This window comes from Ambystoma mexicanum, chromosome 9 (assembly GCF_040938575.1).
Source record: "Ambystoma mexicanum isolate Mex_15411 chromosome 9, UKY_AmexF1_1, whole genome shotgun sequence".
Taxonomy (NCBI): Eukaryota; Metazoa; Chordata; class Amphibia; order Caudata; family Ambystomatidae; genus Ambystoma; species Ambystoma mexicanum.
This window is the reverse complement of record NC_090931.1, coordinates 25073949-25093724: the sequence shown is the minus strand read 5'-3', so window position 1 is coordinate 25093724 and position 19776 is coordinate 25073949. Positions and strand designations below refer to the sequence as shown.

General features: G+C 52.9%; 1 protein-coding gene across 1 annotated transcript in view; it reads right to left on the bottom strand.

The window, feature by feature from the left end:
- Nucleotides 1–8039: 8039 nt before the first annotated feature.
- LOC138487621 (potassium-transporting ATPase alpha chain 2-like) overlaps nucleotides 8040–19776 on the bottom strand; it is a 148026-nt gene continuing 136289 nt past the window's right edge. The window contains exon 23 of the mRNA XM_069614104.1: nucleotides 8040–8542. Within this exon, the coding sequence (XP_069470205.1) occupies nucleotides 8514–8542 (29 nt within the window). The 3' untranslated portion in view covers nucleotides 8040–8513. The remainder of the gene's footprint in view (nucleotides 8543–19776) is intronic.

Below are 19776 nucleotides of genomic sequence, written 5' to 3'. Positions count from 1 at the left end.
GAGGGATATGCACACCTGCTGAGATCAAGAGGTTGAGTTCCTCCCAGGACATATAGGTTGAATTACTTTATCTTCAGGTGGTAGGCACACCTAGAACTTTAGCCTGGGTGGTGCCAGATGGTAGTGAGGGATATGCACGCCTGCTGAGATCAAGTTGTTAAGCTCCTCCCAGGGCACACAGAGTGAATGACTTGATCTTCAGGCGGTAGGCATACCTAGAACTTGAACCTGGGTGGTGCCAGACAGTAGTGAGGGAAATGCCCACCTGTTGAGATCAAGAGGTTAAGCTCCTCCTAGGACATATAGGGTGAATTACTTTATCTTCAGGTGGTAGGCATACCTAGAACTTGTACCTCGGTCGTGCCAGACTGTAATGAGGGATATATGTATGCCTGCTGAAATCAAGAGGTTAAGCTCCTTCCAGGACACACAGGGTAAATGACTTTATCTTCAGGTGGTAGGCATACCTAGAACTTGAACTTGAACTTGGGTGGTGCCAGACGGTAGTGAGGGATATATCCACGCCTGCTTAGATCAAGAAGTCAAGCTTCTCCCAGAACACACAGGGTGAATGACTTATCTTCAGGTGGTAGACATACCTAGATCTTTAACCTGGGTGGTGCCAGATGGTAGTGAGGGATATGCCCACCTACTAAGATCAAGAGGTCAAGCTCCTCCCAGGACACAAAGGGTGATTGACCTTATCTTCACTTGGTAGGCATGTCTAGAACGTGAACCTAGGTGGTGCCAGATGTTTGTGAGGGATATGCACACCTGCTCAGATCAAGTGGCCAAGCTCCTCCCAGGGCACACAGGGTGAATGACTTTATCTTGAGGTAGTAGGCATACCTAGAACTTGAACACGGGTGGTGCCAGATGGTAGTGAGAGATGTGCCCACCTACTGAGATCAAGAGGCCAAGCTCCTCCCAGGGCACACAGGGTGAATGACTTATCTTCAGGGGGTAGGCATACCTAGAGCTTGAACGTGGGTGGTGCCAGACAGTAGTGAGGTTTATGCACGCCTGCTGAGATCAAGAGGCCAAGCTCGTCCCAGGGCACACAGGGTGACGGATTTTATCTTCAGGTGGTAGGCATATCTAGAACTTGAACCTGGGTGGTGCCAGATGGTAGTGAGGGATATGCACACTTGCTGAGATCGAGAGGTCAAGTTCCTCCCAGGAAACACAGGGTGAATGACTTAATCTTCAGATAGTAGGCATCCCCAGAACTTGAACCTGGGTGGTGCCAGACAGTAGTGAGCGATATGCATGCCTGCTGAGATCAAGAGGTTAAGCTCCTCCCAGGACACATAGGGTGAATGACTTTATATTCAGGTGGTAGACATACCTATAACTTGATACTGGGTGGTGCCAGATGGTAGTGAGGGATAGGCACGCCAGCTGAGATCAAAAGGTTAAGCTCCTCCCAGGACACACATCGTGAATGAATTGATCTTCAGGTGGTAGGAATACCTAGAACTTGAACCTGGGTGTTGCCAAACATTAGTGAGGGATATGCACACCTGCTGAGATCAAGAGGTCATATTCCTCCCAGGACACACAGGGTGAATGACTTTACATTCAGGTGGTAGGCATACCTAGAGCTTGAACGTGGGTGGTGCCAAACAGTAGTGAGGGATATATGCACGCCTGCTGAGATCAAGAGGTCAAGTTTCTCCCAGGACACACAGGGTGAATGACTATCTTCAGGTGGTAGGCATACCTAGAACTTGAACCTGGGTGGTGACAGACGGTAGTGAGGGATATGCGCGCCTGCTGAGATCAAGAGGCCAAGCTCCTCCCAGGGCACACAGGGTGAAAGACTTTATCTTCAGATGGTAGGCATACCTAGAACTTGGACCTGGGTGGTGACAGACGGTAGTGAGGGATATGCACGCCTGCTGAGATCAAGAGGTTAAGCTCCTCACAGGACACACAGGATGAATGACTTTATCTTCAGGTGGTAGGTATACCTAGAACTTGAACCTGGGTGGCGCCAGAGAGAATAGTGAGGGATATATGTACGCCTGCTGAGATCAAGAGGTTACTCTCCTCCTAGGACACACAGGGTTAATTACTTTATCTTCAGGTGGTAGGCATACCTAGTACTTGAACACGGGTGGTGCCAGATGGTAGTGAGAGATGTGCCCACCTACTGAGATCAAGAGGCCAAGCTCCTCCCAGGGCACACAGGGTGAATGACTTATCTTCAGGGGGTAGGCATACCTAGAGCTTGAACGTGGGTGGTGACAGACAGTAGTGAGGTTTATGCACGCCTGCTGAGATCAAGAGGCCAGGCTCGTCCCAGGGCACACAGGGTGAAGGATTTTATCTTCAGGTGGTAGGCATACCTAGAACTTGAACCTGAGTGGTGCCAGACGGTAGTGAGGGATATGCACACTTGCTGAGATCGAGAGGTCAAGTTCCTCCCAGGAAACACCGGGTGAATGACTTTATCTTCAGGTGGTAGGCATCCCCAGAACTTGAACCTGGGTGGTGCCAGACAGAAGTGAGCGATATGCATGCCTGCTGAGATCAAGAGGTTAAGCCCCTCCCAGGACACATAGGGTGAATGACTTTATATTCAGGTGGTAGACATACCTAGAACTTGATACTGGGTGGTTCCAGATGGTAGTGAGGGATAGGCACGCCAGCTGAGATCAAGAGGTCACATTCCTCCCAGGACACACAGGGTGAATGACTTTATATTCAGGTGGTAGGCATACCTAGAGCTTGAACGTGGGTGGTGCCAGACAGTAGTGAGGGATATATGCACGCCTGCTGAGATCAAGAGGTCAAGGTTCTCCCAGGACACACAGGGTGAATGACTTTATCTTCAGGTGGTAGGCATACCTAGAACTTGAACCTGGGTGGTGACAGACGGTAGTGAGGGATATGCACGGCTGCTGAGATCAAGGGGCCAAGCTCCTCCCAGGGAACACAGGGTGAAAGACTTTATCTTCAGGTGGTAGGCATACCTAGAACTTGAACCTGGGTGGTGACAGACGGTAGTGAGGGATATGCACGCCTCCTGAGATCAAGAGGTTAAGCTCCTCACAGGACACACAGGGTGAATGACTTTATCTTCAGGTGGTAGGCATACCTAGAACTTCAACCTGGGTGGCGCCAGAGAGAATAGTGAGGGATATATGTACGCCTGCTGAGATCAAGAGGTTAATCTCCTCCTAGGACACACAGGGTTAATGACTTTATCTTCAGGTGGTAGGCATAACTAGTACTTGAACTTGAACTTGGGTAGTGCCAGACAGTAGTGAGGGATATATGCATGCCTGCTGAGATCAAGAGGTCACGTTCCTCCCAGGACACACAGGGTGAATGACTTTATCTTCAGGTGGTAGGCATACCTAGAACTTGAACCTGGATGGTGTCAGACAGTAGTGAGGGATATATGTACTGCTCCTGAGATCAAGAGGTTAAGCTCCTCTCAGGACACACAGGGTTAATGACTTTATCTTCAGGTGGTAGGCATACCTAGAACTTGAACCTGGGTGGTTCCAGACAATAGTGAGGTTTATGCATGCCTGCTGAGATCAAGAGGCCAAACTCCTCCCAGGCACACAGGGTGAAGGACTTTATCTTCAGGCGGTAGGCATACCTAGAACTTGAACCTGGGTGGTGCCAGATGGTAGTGATGGATATGCACACCTGCTGAGATCAAGAGGTCAAGTTCCTCCCAGGACTCAAAGGGTGAATGACTTTATCTTCAGGTGGTAGGCATACCTAGAACTTGAACCTGGATGGTGCCAGACAATAGTGAAGTTTATGCATGCCTGCTGAGATCAAGAGGCCAAGCTCGTCCAAGGAGACACAGGGTGAAGGATTTTATCTTCAGGTGTTAGGCATACCTAGAGCTTGAACCTGGGTTTTGCCAGACGGTAGTGAGGGATATGCACACTTGCTGAGATCGAGAGGTCAAGTTCCTCCCAGGAAACACAGGGTGAATGACTATATCTTCAGGTGGTAGGCATATATACAACTTGAACCTGGGTGGTGCCAGGCGATAGTGAGGTTTATGCACACCTGCTGAGATCAAGAGGCCAAGCTCCTCCCAGGGCACACAGGGTGAAAGACTTTATCTTCAGGTGGTAGGCATACCTAGAACTTGAACCTAGGTGGTGCCAGACGGTAGTGAGTGATATGCACACCTGCTGAGATCAAGAGGTTAAGCTCTTCCCAGGACACATAGGGTGAATGACTTTATCTTCAGGTGGTAGGCATACCTTGAACATGAGCCTGGGTGGTGCCAGACGGTAGTGAGTGATATGCACACCTGCTGAGATCAAGTTGTTAAGCTCCTCCCAGGACACACAGGGTGAATGACATGATCTTCAGGTGGTAGGCATACCTAGAACTTGAACCTGGGTGGTGCCAGACAGTAGTGAGGGAAATGCCCGCCTGTTGAGATCAAGAGGTTAAGCTCCTCACAGGACACACAGGGTGAATGACTTTATCTTCAGGTGGTAGGCATACCTAGAACTTGAACTTGGGTGGTGCCAGACGGTAGTGAGGGATATATCCACGCCTGCTTAGATCAAGAAGTCATGCTCCTCCCAGAACACACAGGGTGAATGACTTATCTTCAGGTGGTAGCCATACCTAGAACTTGAACCTGGGTGGTGCCAGATGGTAGTGAGGGATATGCCCACCTACTAAGATCAAGAGGTCAAGCTCCTCCCAGGACACAAAGGGTGATTGACGTTATCTTCACGTGGTAGGCATGTCTAGAACTTGAACCTAGGTGGTGCCAGATGTTTGTGAGGGATATGCACACCTGCTCAGATCAAGTGGCCAAGCTCCTCCCAGGGCACACAGGGTGAATGACTTTATCTTGAGGTTGTAGCCATACCTAGAACTTGAACACGGGTGGTGCCAGATGGTAGTGAGAGATATACCCACCTACTGAGATCAAGAGGCCAAGCTCCTCCCAGGGCACACAGGGTGAATGACTTGATCTTCAGGTGGTAGGCATACATAGAACTGGAAGCTGGGTGGTGCCAGATTGTAGTGAGGGATATATGCACGCCGGCTTAGATCAAGAGGTTAAGCTCCTCAAGGGACACACAGGGTGAATGACTATATCTTCAGGTGCTAGGCATACCTAGAACTTGAACCTGGGTGGTGCCAGACGGTAGTGAGGGATATGTACACCTGCTGAGATCAAGAGGTCAAGCTCCTCCCAGGGCACACAGGGTGAAGGACTTTATCTTCAGGTGTTAGGCATGTCTAGAACTTGAACCTGGCTGGTGCCAGACGGTAGTTAGGGATCGTGCACACCTGCTGAGATAAAGAGGCCGAACTCCTCCCAGGACACACAGGGTAAATGACTTTATCTTCAGGTGGTAGGCATACCTAGAACTTGAACTTGGGTGGTGCCAGATGGTAGTGAGGGATATATGCACGCCTGCTGAGATCAAGAGGTTAAACTCCTCCCAGGACACACAGGGTGAATGGCTTTATCTTCAGGTGGTAGGCATACCTAGAACTTGAACTTTGGTGGTGTCAGATGGTAGTGAGGGATATGTACACCTGCTGAGATCAAGAGGTCGAGCTCCTCCCAGGGCACACAGGGTGAAGGACTTTATCTTCAGATGGTAGGCATACCTAGAACTTGAACCTGGGTGGTGCCAGACGGTAGTGAGGGATATGTACACCTGCTGAGATCAAGAGGTCAAGCTCCTCCCAGGGCACACAGGGTGAAGGACTTTATCTTCAGGTGTTAGGCATGTCTAGAACTTGAACCTGGCTGGTGCCAGACGGTAGTTAGGGATCGTGCACACCTGCTGAGATAAAGAGGCCGAACTCCTCCCAGGACACACAGGGTAAATGACTTTATCTTCAGGTGGTAGGCATACCTAGAACTTGAACCTGGGTGGTGCCAGACGGTAGTGAGGGATATGTACACCTGCTGAGATCAAGAGGTCAAGCTCCTCCCAGGGCACACAGGGTGAAGGACTTTATCTTCAGGTGTTAGGCATGTCTAGAACTTGAACCTGGCTGGTGCCAGACGGTAGTTAGGGATCGTGCACACCTGCTGAGATAAAGAGGCCGAACTCCTCCCAGGACACACAGGGTAAATGACTTTATCTTCAGGTGGTAGGCATACCTAGAACTTGAACTTGGGTGGTGCCAGATGGTAGTGAGGGATATATGCACGCCTGCTTAGATAAAGAGGCCGAACTCCTCCCAGGACACACAGGGTAAATGACTTTATCTTCAGGTGGTAGGCATACCTAGAACTTGAACCTGGGTGGTGCCAGACGGTAGTGAGGGATATGCGCACCTGCTGAGATCAAGAGGTCAACTCCTCCCAGGGCACACAGGGTGAAGGACATTATCTTCAGGTGGTAGGCATACCTAGAACTTGAACCTGGGTGGTGCCAGATGGTAGTGAGGGATATGCACACCTGCTGAGATAAAGATGCCGAGCTCCTCCCAGGACACACAGGGTGAATGACTTTAACTTCAGGTGGTATGCATACCTAGAGCTTGAACTTGGGTGGTGCCAGATGGTAGTGAGGGATATATGCACGCCTGCTGAGATCAAGAGGTTAAACTCCTCCCAGGACACACAGGGTAAATGGCTTTATCTTCAGGTGGTAGGCATACCTAGAACTTGAACTTGGGTGGTGCCAGATGGTAGTGAGGGATATATGCACGCCTGCTGAGATCAAGAGGTTAAACTCCTCCCAGGACACACAGGGTGAATGGCTTTATCTTCAGGTGGTAGGCATACCTAGAACTTGAACTTTGGTGGTGTCAGATGGTAGTGAGGGATATATGCACGCCTGCTGAGATCAAGAGGTTAAACTCCTCCCAGGACACACAGGGTAAATGACTTTATCTTCAGGTGGTAGGCATACCTAGAACTTGAACCTGGGTGGTGTCAGATGGTAGTGAGGGATATATGCACGCCTGCTGAGATCAAGAGGTTAAACTCCTCCCAGGACACACAGGGTGAATGGCTTTATCTTCAGGTGGTAGGCATACCTAGAACTTGAACTTTGGTGGTGTCAGATGGTAGTGAGGGATATATGCACGCCTGCTGAGATCAAGAGGTTAAACTCCTCCCAGGACACACAGGGTGAATGGCTTTATCTTCAGGTGGTAGGCATACCTAGAACTTGAACTTTGGTGGTGTCAGATGGTAGTGAGGGATATATGCACGCCTGCTGAGATCAAGAGGTTAAACTCCTCCCAGGACACACAGGGTAAATGACTTTATCTTCAGGTGGTAGGCATACCTAGAACTTGAACCTGGGTGGTGCCAGACGGTAGTGAGGGATATGCGCACCTGCTGAGATCAAGAGGTCAACTCCTCCCAGGGCACACAGGGTGAAGGACATTATCTTCAGGTGGTAGGCATACCTAGAACTTGAACCTGGGTGGTGTCAGATGGTAGTGAGGGATATATGCACGCCTGCTGAGATCAAGAGGTTAAACTCCTCCCAGGACACACAGGGTAAATGACTTTATCTTCAGGTGGTAGGCATACCTAGAACTTGAACCTGGGTGGTGCCAGACGGTAGTGAGGGATATGCGCACCTGCTGAGATCAAGAGGTCAACTCCTCCCAGGGCACACAGGGTGAAGGACATTATCTTCAGGTGGTAGGCATACCTAGAACTTGAACCTGGGTGGTGCCAGATGGTAGTGAGCGATATGCACGCCTGCTGAGATCAAGAGGCCGAGCTCCTCCCAGGACACACATGGTGAAGGAATTTATTTTTCAGGTGGTAGGCATGTCTAGAACTTGAACCTGGGTGGAGCCAGTCAGTAGTTCGGTTACGTGCACACCTGCTGAGATCAAGGGGCTTAAGAGAAGTAGTTCTGTGCCCGAGCGCCTGTGAGTTGCCAAGTAGCGGCAATTATGAGGACTCCAAGAACAGGCGTGGCCATCTTGGGTGCATGGGATGGGCACCAAGCAGAAGTGGAGCCAAGATGCACACATCTGGGCGTGCCCAGCTTGCACACACTGTACGGTAGAGTGTCCGCTTCAGTCTAGAAATAGACCAATGCGGGTTTACTGAAAAATGTGCATTTATTGCGCTCGTGCTCGCAGTCCGCCAGCCATGAGAGAACTGGCTTCTGTGCACACCCTACAAAAAAGGGAGCTCATTCAAAAATAAACTTTACAATATTCACATGTGTTCCTTTCATACATAAGTATAAAATAGTTTATGAAAATGAATGTTATAGAAATATTCATCCCCAAGGTGGCGAAGAGGCGATGGGTCAAACCTTGTCCAGGGTATTTCTGCAGAAGGATTGGGTACAGTTCCGTCCAGGGAGCAGGGTGGGATGGGTTAGGGCAGAGGCAGAAGTGCGGGATGGGTGTACAGGATCGGCGGGGGTTTGATCACATATGCTCAAGAGTGCCAAACAGCAGGAGTGTTGGTTTCAAGGCGCTGGTTTGATTTCTTCGTCGCATTGCGTGGAGAAGTGCGCGAGAGCTGGATCCGAAGCTGCAGGGGGCCGTGTAGCGCCAGAGAGTGCTCAGTAGTACATGTTCTTATCCCACCAACCTGTGAAAAGCACAAGGAAGCAGGGGTCAGCTAGCGTCAAGCCATCGCGACACAAGGCGCTTCAAGCCATATGACCAGGCGAGCCATTCAATCACCCTCATCTCACATCATAAACAGCATCAAAGAAGTGACCTTTCCATAAAATAACTGGCCAGAATACAAATCAGACTGACATTTGAAAACAGTGTTAAATATAATTGCAGTAGCCCCCTCAACTTCACATCAAAGCGTCCGAGTACGGAGCTCTAAATCGCAGTATTTGCTGTGCACACGTCCCAGTCTCAGAGCACATCCCAGGGCACGGCAATATTAGGGAGAGGTTCCATATAGAACATCGTAGCCGCTTTGCCTTGAATGGCGCCCTTTGCTTTCAGTGCCAGCTCATCTATGTGGGCATCCCTTGGGCATTAAAGCCCATGTCTCCCTCTGCCCAAACAGGGCGTGCGTGGGGCGATTCATTGGCGTTGCACCACCGGCCAAATTCTCCCACAGTCCCGTGGGGGCGTCTGCATTCCAAAGTGTGTAGAGGTGTTCTTGCCACAGGGGCAGGAACGCAGACTGAATAACCTTCTATTTCACCACTTGTCGTGGTAAATTGTGCCTCGCTAGTGTTTTCGTTCTGCATCTCCACGTCCTCTCTATACCCTCTGCCTTCCACTGCAGCAAACCCTTTTTGTGATAACTGATGGTGTATTGCTTAGGGGCAGGCAGGCACTGCTTCTAACATGCCCTGCATGTGCTGAAACTAAGAGGTGTCTTTTGAGAAATGCGTACAACGTATGTCCCCCAAAATGTGTGCAGATAAATGAGGGGAAGGGGAGAGCCAGGTACTGCCCTTGCGTATGAATGAGGGGTAGTGGAGAGCCAGGTGCTGTCTTTGCGTATGATTGAGGGGATTGGGAGAGCCAGGTGCTGTCCTTGCGTATGAATGAGGGGACGGGGAGAGGCAGGTGCTGTCCTTGCGTATGAATGAGGGGACAGGGAGAGCCAGGTGCTGTCCTTGCGTATGATTGAGGGGATTGTGAGAGCCAGGTGCTGTCCTTACGTATGAATGAGGCGAAGTGGAGAGCCAGGTGCTGTCCTTGCGTCTGATTTAGGGGATTGGGAGAGCCAGGTGCTGTCCTTGCGTATGAATGAGACGAGGGGAAGAGCCATGTGCTGCCCTTGCGTATGAATGAGGCGTAGTGAAGAGCCAGGTGCTCTCCTTGCGTATGAATGAGGGGGAGTGGAGAGCCAGGTGCTGTCCTTTCGTATGAATGAGGGGAAGTGGAGAGACAGGTGCTGCCCTTGCGTATGAATGAGTCGAAGTGGAGAGCCAGGTGCTGTCCTTGTGTATGAAAGAGGGGACGTGGAGAGCCAGGTGCTGTCCTTGCATATAAATGAGGGGAGAGGGGGAGCCAGGTGCTGTCCTTGCGAATGAACGAGGGGAAGTGGAGAGCCAGGTGCTGTCCTTGCATATGAATGAGGGGCCAGGTGCTGTCCTTGGTTATAAATGAGGGGCCAGGTGCTGTCCTTGCTTATAAATGAGGGGAAGGGGGGAGTCAGGTGCTGTCCTTGCGTATGAATGAGGGGAAGGGAAGAGCCAGGTGCTGTCCTTGCATATGAATGAGGGGAAGGGGAGAGCCAGGTGCTGTCCTTGCGTATGAAAGAGGGGAAGTGGAGAGCCTGGTGCTGTCCTTGCGTACGAATGAGGGGAAGGGAAGAACGAGGTGCTGTCCTTGCGTATGAATGAGGGGAAGGGGAGAGCCAGGTGCTGTCCTTGCGTATGAATGAGGGGAAGGGAAGAGCCAGGTGATGTCCTTGCATATGAATGAGGGGAAGGGGAGAGCCAGGTGCTGTCCTTGCGTATGAATGAGGGGCAGTGGAGAGGCAGGTGCTGTACTTGCATATGAATGAGGGGTATTGGAGAGCCAGGTGCTGTCCGTGCATATGAATGAGGGGAAATGGAGAGCCAGGTGCTGTCCTTGCATATGAATTAAGGGAAGGGGAGAGCCAGGTGCTGTCCTTGCGTACTAATGAGGGGAAGGGAAGAGCCAGGTGCTGTCCTTGCGTATGAATGAGGGGAAGGGAAGAGCCAGGTGCTGTCCGTGCATATGAATGAGGGGAAATGGAGAGCCAGGTGCTGTCCTTGCATATGAATGAGGGGAAGTGGACAGCCAGGTGCTGTCCTTGCGTATGAATGAGGGGTAGTGGAGAGCCAGGTGCTGTCCTTGCGTATAAATGAGGCGAAGTGGAGAGCCAGGTGCTGTCCTTGCGTAGGAATGAGGGGAAGGGAAGAGTCAGGTGCTGTCCTTGCGTATAAATGAGGGGAAGGGAAGAGTCAGGTGCTGTCCTTGCGTATTAATGAGGGGAAGGGAAGAGCCAGGTGCTGTCCTTGCGTATGAATGAGGGGAAGGGAAGAGCCAGGCGCTGTCCTTGCATATGAATGAGGGGAAGGGAAGAGCCAGGTGCTGTCCTTGCGTAGGAATGAGGGGAAGGTGAGAGCCAGGTGCTGTCCTTGCGTATGAATGAGGGGACTGGGAGAGCCAGGTGCTGTCCTTGCGTATGAATGAGGGGAAGGGAAGAGCCAGGTGCTGTCCTTGCGTATGAATGAGGCAAAGTGGTGAGCCAGGTGCTGTCCTTGCGTATGAATGAGGGGAAGGGGAGAGCCAGGTGGTGTCCTTGCAAATAAATGAGGGAAGTGGAGAGCCAGGTGCTGTCCTTGCGTATGAATGAAGGGAAGGGGAGAGCCAGGTGCTGTCCTTGCATATGAATGAGGGGAAGGGAAGAGCCAGGTGCTTTACTTGCGCATGAATGAGGGGAAGGGAAGAGCCAGGTGGTTTACTTGCGTATGAATGAGGGGAAGGGAAGAACCAGGTGCTGTCCTTGCTTATGAATGAGGGGAAGCGAAGAGCCAGGTGCTGTACTTGCGTATGAATGGGGGGACGGGGAGAGTCAGGTGCTGTCCTTGCGTATGAATGAGGGGAAGGGAAGAACCAGGTGCTGTCCTTGCTTATGAATGAGGGGAAGGGAAGAGCCAGGTGCTGTCCTTGCGTATGAATGAGGGGACGGGGAGAGCCAGGTGCTGTCCTTGCGTATGAATGAGGCGAAGTGGAGAGCCAGGTGCTGTCCTTGCGTATGATTGAGGGGAAGTGGAGAGCCAGGTGCTGTCCTTGCGTATGAACGAGGGGTAGTGGAGAGCCAGGTGCTGTCTGTGCATATGAATGAGGGGAAGGGAAGAGCCAGGTGCTGTCCTTGCGTATGAATGAGGGGAAGGAGAGAGCCAGGGGCTGTCCTTGCGTATGAATGAGGGGAAGGGAAGAGCCAGGTGCTGTCCTTGCGTATGATTGAGGGGAAGGGAAGTGCTGTCCTTGCGTATGAATGAGGAGAAGGGAAGAGCCAGGTGCTGCCCTTGCATATGAATGAGGGAAAGGGGGGAGCCAGGTGCTGTCCTTGCATATGAATGAGGGGAAGGGGAGAGCCAGGTGCTGTCCTTGCGTATGAATGAGGGGAAGGGGAGAGCCAGGTGTTGCCCTTGCGTATGAATGAGGGGAAGGGGAGAGCAAGGTGCTGTCCTTGAGTATGAATGAGGGGTAGTGGTGAGCCAGGTGCTGTCCTTGCGTATGAATGAGGAGAAGGGGAGAGCAAGGTGCTGTCCTTGAGTATGAATGAGGGGTAGTGTTGAGCCAGGTGCTGTCCTTGCGTATGAATGAGGGGAAGTGGAGAGCCAGGTCCTGTCCTTGCGTATGAATGAGGCGAAGGGAAGAGTCAGGTGCTGTCCTTGCGTATGAATGAGTGGTAGTGGAGAGCCAGGTGATGTCCTTGCCTATGAATGAGGCGAAGGGAAGAGCCAGGTGCTGTCTTTGCGTATGAATGAGGCGAAGGGGAGAGCCAGGTGCTGTCCTTGCATATGAATGAGGGGAAGTGGAGAGCCAGGTGATGTCCTTGCGTATGAATGAGGGGAGGGAAGAGCCAGGTGCTGTCCTTGCGTATGAATGAGGGGAAGGTGAGAGCCAGGTGGTTTCCTTGCGTATGAATGTGGGGAAGGGAACAGCCAGGTGCTGTCCTTGCATATGAATGAGGGGTAGTGGAGAGCCAGGTGCTGTCCTTGCGTATAAATGAGGCGAAGTGGAGAGCCAGGTGCTGTCCTTGCGTAGGAATGAGGGGAAGGGAAGATTCAGGTGCTGTCCTTGCGTATAAATGAGGGGAAGGGAAAAGCCAGGTGCTGTCCTTGCGTATGAATGAGGGGAAGGGAAAAGCCAGGTGCTGTCCTTGCGTATAAATGAGGGGAAGGGAAAAGCCAGGTGCTGTCCTTGCGTATGAATGAGGGGAAGGGAAGAGCCAGGCGCTGTCCTTCCGTAGGAATGAGGGGAAGGTGAGAGCCAGGTGCTGTCCTTGCGTATGAATGAGGGGACTGGGAGAGCCAGGTGCTGTCCTTGCGTATGAATGAGGGTAAGGGAAGAGCCAGGTGCTGTCCTTGCGTAGGAATGAGGGGAAGGTGAGAGCCATGTCTGTCCTTGCGTATGAATGAGGGGACTGGGAGAGCCAGGTGCTGTCCTTGCGTATGAATGAGGGGGAAGGGGAGAGCCAGGTGCTGTCCTTGCGTATGAACGAGAGAAGTGGAGAGCCAGGTGCTGCCCTTGCGTATGAATGAGGCCAAGTGGAGAGCCAGGTGCTGTCCTTGCATATGAATGAGGGGAAGGGGAGAGCCAGGTGCTGTCCTTGCATATGAATGAGGGGAAGGGGAGAGTCAGGTGCTGTCCTTGCGTATGAATGAGGGGAAGGGAAGAGCCAGGTGCTGTCCTTGCGTATGAATGAGGCAAAGTGGTGAGCCAGGTGCTGTCCTTGCGTATGAACGAGGGGTAGTGGAGAGCCAGGTATTGTCCTTGCATATGAATGAGGGGCCAGGTGCTGTCCTTGCGTATGAATGAGGGGAAGGGAAGAGCCAGGTGCTGTCCTTGCGTATGAATGAGGGGAAGTGGAGAGCCAGGTGCTGTCTGTGCATATGAATGAGGGGAAGGGAAGAGCCAGGTGCTGTCCTTGCGTATGAATGAGGGGAAGGAGAGAGCCAGGTGCTGTCCTTGCGTATGAATGAGGGGAAGGGGAGAGCCAGGTGGTGTCCTTGCAAATAAATGAGGGAAGTGGAGAGCCAGGTGCTGTCCTTGCAAATGAATGAGGGGAGGGGGGGAACCAGGTGCTGTCCTTGCGTATGAATGAGGGTAGTGGGAGAGCCAGGTGCTGTCCTTGCGTATGAATGAGGGGAAGGGAAGAGCCAGGTGCTGTCCTTGCATATGAATGAGGGGACGGGGAGAGCCAGGTGCTGTCCTTGCGTATGAATGAGGGGAAGGGAAGAACCAGGTGCTGTCCTTGCTTATGAATGAGGGGAAGGGAAGAGCCAGGTGCTGTCCTTGCGTATGAATGAGGGGAAGGGGAGAGCCAGGTGCTGTCCTTGCATATGAATGAGGGGAAGGGGAGAGTCAGGTGCTGTCCTTGCGTATGAATGAGGGGAAGGGAAGAGCCAGGTGCTGTCCTTGCGTATGAATGAGGCAAAGTGGTGAGCCAGGTGCTGTCCTTGCGTATGAACGAGGGGTAGTGGAGAGCCAGGTATTGTCCTTGCATATGAATGAGGGGCCAGGTGCTGTCCTTGCGTATGAATGAGGGGAAGGGAAGAGCCAGGTGCTGTCCTTGCGTATGAATGAGGGGAAGTGGAGAGCCAGGTGCTGTCTGTGCATATGAATGAGGGGAAGGGAAGAGCCAGGTGCTGTCCTTGCGTATGAATGAGGGGAAGGAGAGAGCCAGGTGCTGTCCTTGCGTATGAATGAGGGGAAGGGGAGAGCCAGGTGGTGTCCTTGCAAATAAATGAGGGAAGTGGAGAGCCAGGTGCTGTCCTTGCAAATGAATGAGGGGAGGGGGGGAACCAGGTGCTGTCCTTGCGTATGAATGAGGGTAGTGGGAGAGCCAGGTGCTGTCCTTGCGTATGAATGAGGGGAAGGGAAGAGCCAGGTGCTGTCCTTGCATATGAATGAGGGGACGGGGAGAGCCAGGTGCTGTCCTTGCGTATGAATGAGGGGAAGGGAAGAACCAGGTGCTGTCCTTGCTTATGAATGAGGGGAAGGGAAGAGCCAGGTGCTGTCCTTGCGTATGAATGAGGGGAAGTGGAGAGCCAGGTGCTGTCCTTGCGTATGAACGAGGGGTAGTGGAGAGCCAGGTGCTGTCTGTGCATATGAATGAGGGGAAGGGAAGAGCCAGGTGCTGTCCTTGCGTATGAATGAGGGGAAGGAGAGAGCCAGGTGCTGTCCTTGCGTATGAATGATGGCTAGGGAAGAGCCAGGTGCTGTCCTTGCGTATGAATGAGGGGAAGGGAAGAGCCAGGCGCTGTCCTTGCGTAGGAATGAGGGGAAGGTGAGAGCCAGGTGCTGTCCTTGCGTATGAATGAGGGGACTGGGAGAGCCAGGTGCTGTCCTTGCGTATGAATGAGGGTAAGGGAAGAGCCAGGTGCTGTCCTTGCGTAGGAATGAGGGGAAGGTGAGAGCCATGTCTGTCCTTGCGTATGAATGAGGGGACTGGGAGAGCCAGGTGCTGTCCTTGCGTATGAATGAGGGGGAAGGGGAGAGCCAGGTGCTGTCCTTGCGTATGAACGAGAGAAGTGGAGAGCCAGGTGCTGCCCTTGCGTATGAATGAGGCCAAGTGGAGAGCCAGGTGCTGTCCTTGCATATGAATGAGGGGAAGGGGAGAGCCAGGTGCTGTCCTTGCATATGAATGAGGGGAAGGGGAGAGTCAGGTGCTGTCCTTGCGTATGAATGAGGGGAAGGGAAGAGCCAGGTGCTGTCCTTGCGTATGAATGAGGCAAAGTGGTGAGCCAGGTGCTGTCCTTGCGTATGAACGAGGGGTAGTGGAGAGCCAGGTATTGTCCTTGCATATGAATGAGGGGCCAGGTGCTGTCCTTGCGTATGAATGAGGGGAAGGGAAGAGCCAGGTGCTGTCCTTGCGTATGAATGAGGGGAAGTGGAGAGCCAGGTGCTGTCTGTGCATATGAATGAGGGGAAGGGAAGAGCCAGGTGCTGTCCTTGCGTATGAATGAGGGGAAGGAGAGAGCCAGGTGCTGTCCTTGCGTATGAATGAGGGGAAGGGGAGAGCCAGGTGGTGTCCTTGCAAATAAATGAGGGAAGTGGAGAGCCAGGTGCTGTCCTTGCAAATGAATGAGGGGAGGGGGGGAACCAGGTGCTGTCCTTGCGTATGAATGAGGGTAGTGGGAGAGCCAGGTGCTGTCCTTGCGTATGAATGAGGGGAAGGGAAGAGCCAGGTGCTGTCCTTGCATATGAATGAGGGGACGGGGAGAGCCAGGTGCTGTCCTTGCGTATGAATGAGGGGAAGGGAAGAACCAGGTGCTGTCCTTGCTTATGAATGAGGGGAAGGGAAGAGCCAGGTGCTGTCCTTGCGTATGAATGAGGGGAAGGGGAGAGCCAGGTGCTGTCCTTGCATATGAATGAGGGGAAGGGGAGAGTCAGGTGCTGTCCTTGCGTATGAATGAGGGGAAGGGAAGAGCCAGGTGCTGTCCTTGCGTATGAATGAGGCAAAGTGGTGAGCCAGGTGCTGTCCTTGCGTATGAACGAGGGGTAGTGGAGAGCCAGGTATTGTCCTTGCATATGAATGAGGGGCCAGGTGCTGTCCTTGCGTATGAATGAGGGGAAGGGAAGAGCCAGGTGCTGTCCTTGCGTATGAATGAGGGGAAGTGGAGAGCCAGGTGCTGTCTGTGCATATGAATGAGGGGAAGGGAAGAGCCAGGTGCTGTCCTTGCGTATGAATGAGGGGAAGGGAAAAGCCAGGTGCTGTCCTTGCGTATAAATGAGGGGAAGGGAAAAGCCAGGTGCTGTCCTTGCGTATGAATGAGGGGAAGGGAAGAGCCAGGCGCTGTCCTTCCGTAGGAATGAGGGGAAGGTGAGAGCCAGGTGCTGTCCTTGCGTATGAATGAGGGGACTGGGAGAGCCAGGTGCTGTCCTTGCGTATGAATGAGGGTAAGGGAAGAGCCAGGTGCTGTCCTTGCGTAGGAATGAGGGGAAGGTGAGAGCCATGTCTGTCCTTGCGTATGAATGAGGGGACTGGGAGAGCCAGGTGCTGTCCTTGCGTATGAATGAGGGGGAAGGGGAGAGCCAGGTGCTGTCCTTGCGTATGAACGAGAGAAGTGGAGAGCCAGGTGCTGCCCTTGCGTATGAATGAGGCCAAGTGGAGAGCCAGGTGCTGTCCTTGCATATGAATGAGGGGAAGGGGAGAGCCAGGTGCTGTCCTTGCATATGAATGAGGGGAAGGGGAGAGTCAGGTGCTGTCCTTGCGTATGAATGAGGGGAAGGGAAGAGCCAGGTGCTGTCCTTGCGTATGAATGAGGCAAAGTGGTGAGCCAGGTGCTGTCCTTGCGTATGAACGAGGGGTAGTGGAGAGCCAGGTATTGTCCTTGCATATGAATGAGGGGCCAGGTGCTGTCCTTGCGTATGAATGAGGGGAAGGGAAGAGCCAGGTGCTGTCCTTGCGTATGAATGAGGGGAAGTGGAGAGCCAGGTGCTGTCTGTGCATATGAATGAGGGGAAGGGAAGAGCCAGGTGCTGTCCTTGCGTATGAATGAGGGGAAGGAGAGAGCCAGGTGCTGTCCTTGCGTATGAATGAGGGGAAGGGGAGAGCCAGGTGGTGTCCTTGCAAATAAATGAGGGAAGTGGAGAGCCAGGTGCTGTCCTTGCAAATGAATGAGGGGAGGGGGGGAACCAGGTGCTGTCCTTGCGTATGAATGAGGGTAGTGGGAGAGCCAGGTGCTGTCCTTGCGTATGAATGAGGGGAAGGGAAGAGCCAGGTGCTGTCCTTGCATATGAATGAGGGGACGGGGAGAGCCAGGTGCTGTCCTTGCGTATGAATGAGGGGAAGGGAAGAACCAGGTGCTGTCCTTGCTTATGAATGAGGGGAAGGGAAGAGCCAGGTGCTGTCCTTGCGTATGAATGAGGGGAAGGGGAGAGCCAGGTGCTGTCCTTGCATATGAATGAGGGGAAGGGGAGAGTCAGGTGCTGTCCTTGCGTATGAATGAGGGGAAGGGAAGAGCCAGGTGCTGTCCTTGCGTATGAATGAGGCAAAGTGGTGAGCCAGGTGCTGTCCTTGCGTATGAACGAGGGGTAGTGGAGAGCCAGGTATTGTCCTTGCATATGAATGAGGGGCCAGGTGCTGTCCTTGCGTATGAATGAGGGGAAGGGAAGAGCCAGGTGCTGTCCTTGCGTATGAATGAGGGGAAGTGGAGAGCCAGGTGCTGTCTGTGCATATGAATGAGGGGAAGGGAAGAGCCAGGTGCTGTCCTTGCGTATGAATGAGGGGAAGGAGAGAGCCAGGTGCTGTCCTTGCGTATGAATGAGGGGAAGGGGAGAGCCAGGTGGTGTCCTTGCAAATAAATGAGGGAAGTGGAGAGCCAGGTGCTGTCCTTGCAAATGAATGAGGGGAGGGGGGGAACCAGGTGCTGTCCTTGCGTATGAATGAGGGTAGTGGGAGAGCCAGGTGCTGTCCTTGCGTATGAATGAGGGGAAGGGAAGAGCCAGGTGCTGTCCTTGCATATGAATGAGGGGACGGGGAGAGCCAGGTGCTGTCCTTGCGTATGAATGAGGGGAAGGGAAGAACCAGGTGCTGTCCTTGCTTATGAATGAGGGGAAGGGAAGAGCCAGGTGCTGTCCTTGCGTATGAATGAGGGGAAGTGGAGAGCCAGGTGCTGTCCTTGCGTATGAACGAGGGGTAGTGGAGAGCCAGGTGCTGTCTGTGCATATGAATGAGGGGAAGGGAAGAGCCAGGTGCTGTCCTTGCGTATGAATGAGGGGAAGGAGAGAGCCAGGTGCTGTCCTTGCGTATGAATGATGGCTAGGGAAGAGCCAGGTGCTGTCCTTGCGTATGAATGAGGGGAAGGGAAGAGCCAGGCGCTGTCCTTGCGTAGGAATGAGGGGAAGGTGAGAGCCAGGTGCTGTCCTTGCGTATGAATGAGGGGACTGGGAGAGCCAGGTGCTGTCCTTGCGTATGAATGAGGGGAAGGAGAGAGCCAGGTGCTGTCCTTGCGTATGAATGATGGCTAGGGAAGAGCCAGGTGCTGTCCTTGCGTATGAATGAGGGGAAGGGAAGAGCCAGGCGCTGTCCTTGCGTAGGAATGAGGGGGAAGGTGAGAGCCAGGTGCTGTCCTTGCGTATGAATGAGGGGACTGGGAGAGCCAGGTGCTGTCCTTGCGTATGAATGAGGGGAAGGGGAGAGCCAGGTGGTGTCCTTGCAAATAAATGAGGGAAGTGGAGAACCAGGTGCTGTCCTTGCGTATGAATGAAGGGAAGGGGAGAGCCAGTTGCTGTCCTTGCGTATGAATGAGGGAAAGGGAAGAGCCAGGTGCTGTCCTTGCGTATAAATGAGGGGAAGGGAAGTGCTGTCCTTGCGTATGAATGAGGAGAAGGGAAGAGCCAGGTGCTGCCCTTGCGTATGAATGAGGGGAAGGGGAGAGCAAGGTGCTGTCCTTGCGTATGAATGAGGCGAAGTGGAGAGCCAGGTGCTGTCCTTGCGTATGATTGAGGGGATTGGGAGAGCCAGGTGCTGTCTTTGCGTATGAATGAGGCGAAGTGGAGAGCCAGGTGCTGTCCTTGCGTATGATTGAGGGGATTGGGAGAGCCAGGTGCTGTCCTTGCGCATGAATGAGGCGAAGTGGAGAGCCAGGTGCTGTCCTTGCGTATGAATGAGGGGAAGTTCAGAGCCAGGTGCTGTCCTGGTGTATGAATGAGGGGACTTGGAGAGCTAGGTGCTGTCCTTGCGTATGAATGAGGGGAAGGTGAGAGCCAGGTGCTGTCCTTGCATATGAATGAGGGGAAGTGGAGAGCCAGGTGCTGTCCTTGCGTATGAATGAGGGGAAGTGAAGAGTCAGGTGCTGTCCTTGCGTATGAATGAGGGGACGGGGAGAGCCAGGTGCTGTCCTTGCCTATGAATGAGGGGAAGGAGAGAGCCAGGTGCTGTCCTTGCGTATGAATGAGGGGAATGGGAGAGCCAGGTGCTGTCCTTGCATATGAATGAGGCGAAGGGGAGAGCCAGGTGCTGTCCTTGCATATGAATGAGGGGTAGTGGAGAGCCAGGTGCTGTTCTTGCGTATGAATGAGGGGAAGGGGAGAGCCAGGTGCTGTCCTTGCATATGAATGAGGGGAAGGTTAGAGCCAGGTGCTGTCCTTGCGTATGAATGAGGGGTAGTGGAGAGCCAGGTGCTGTCCTTGCGT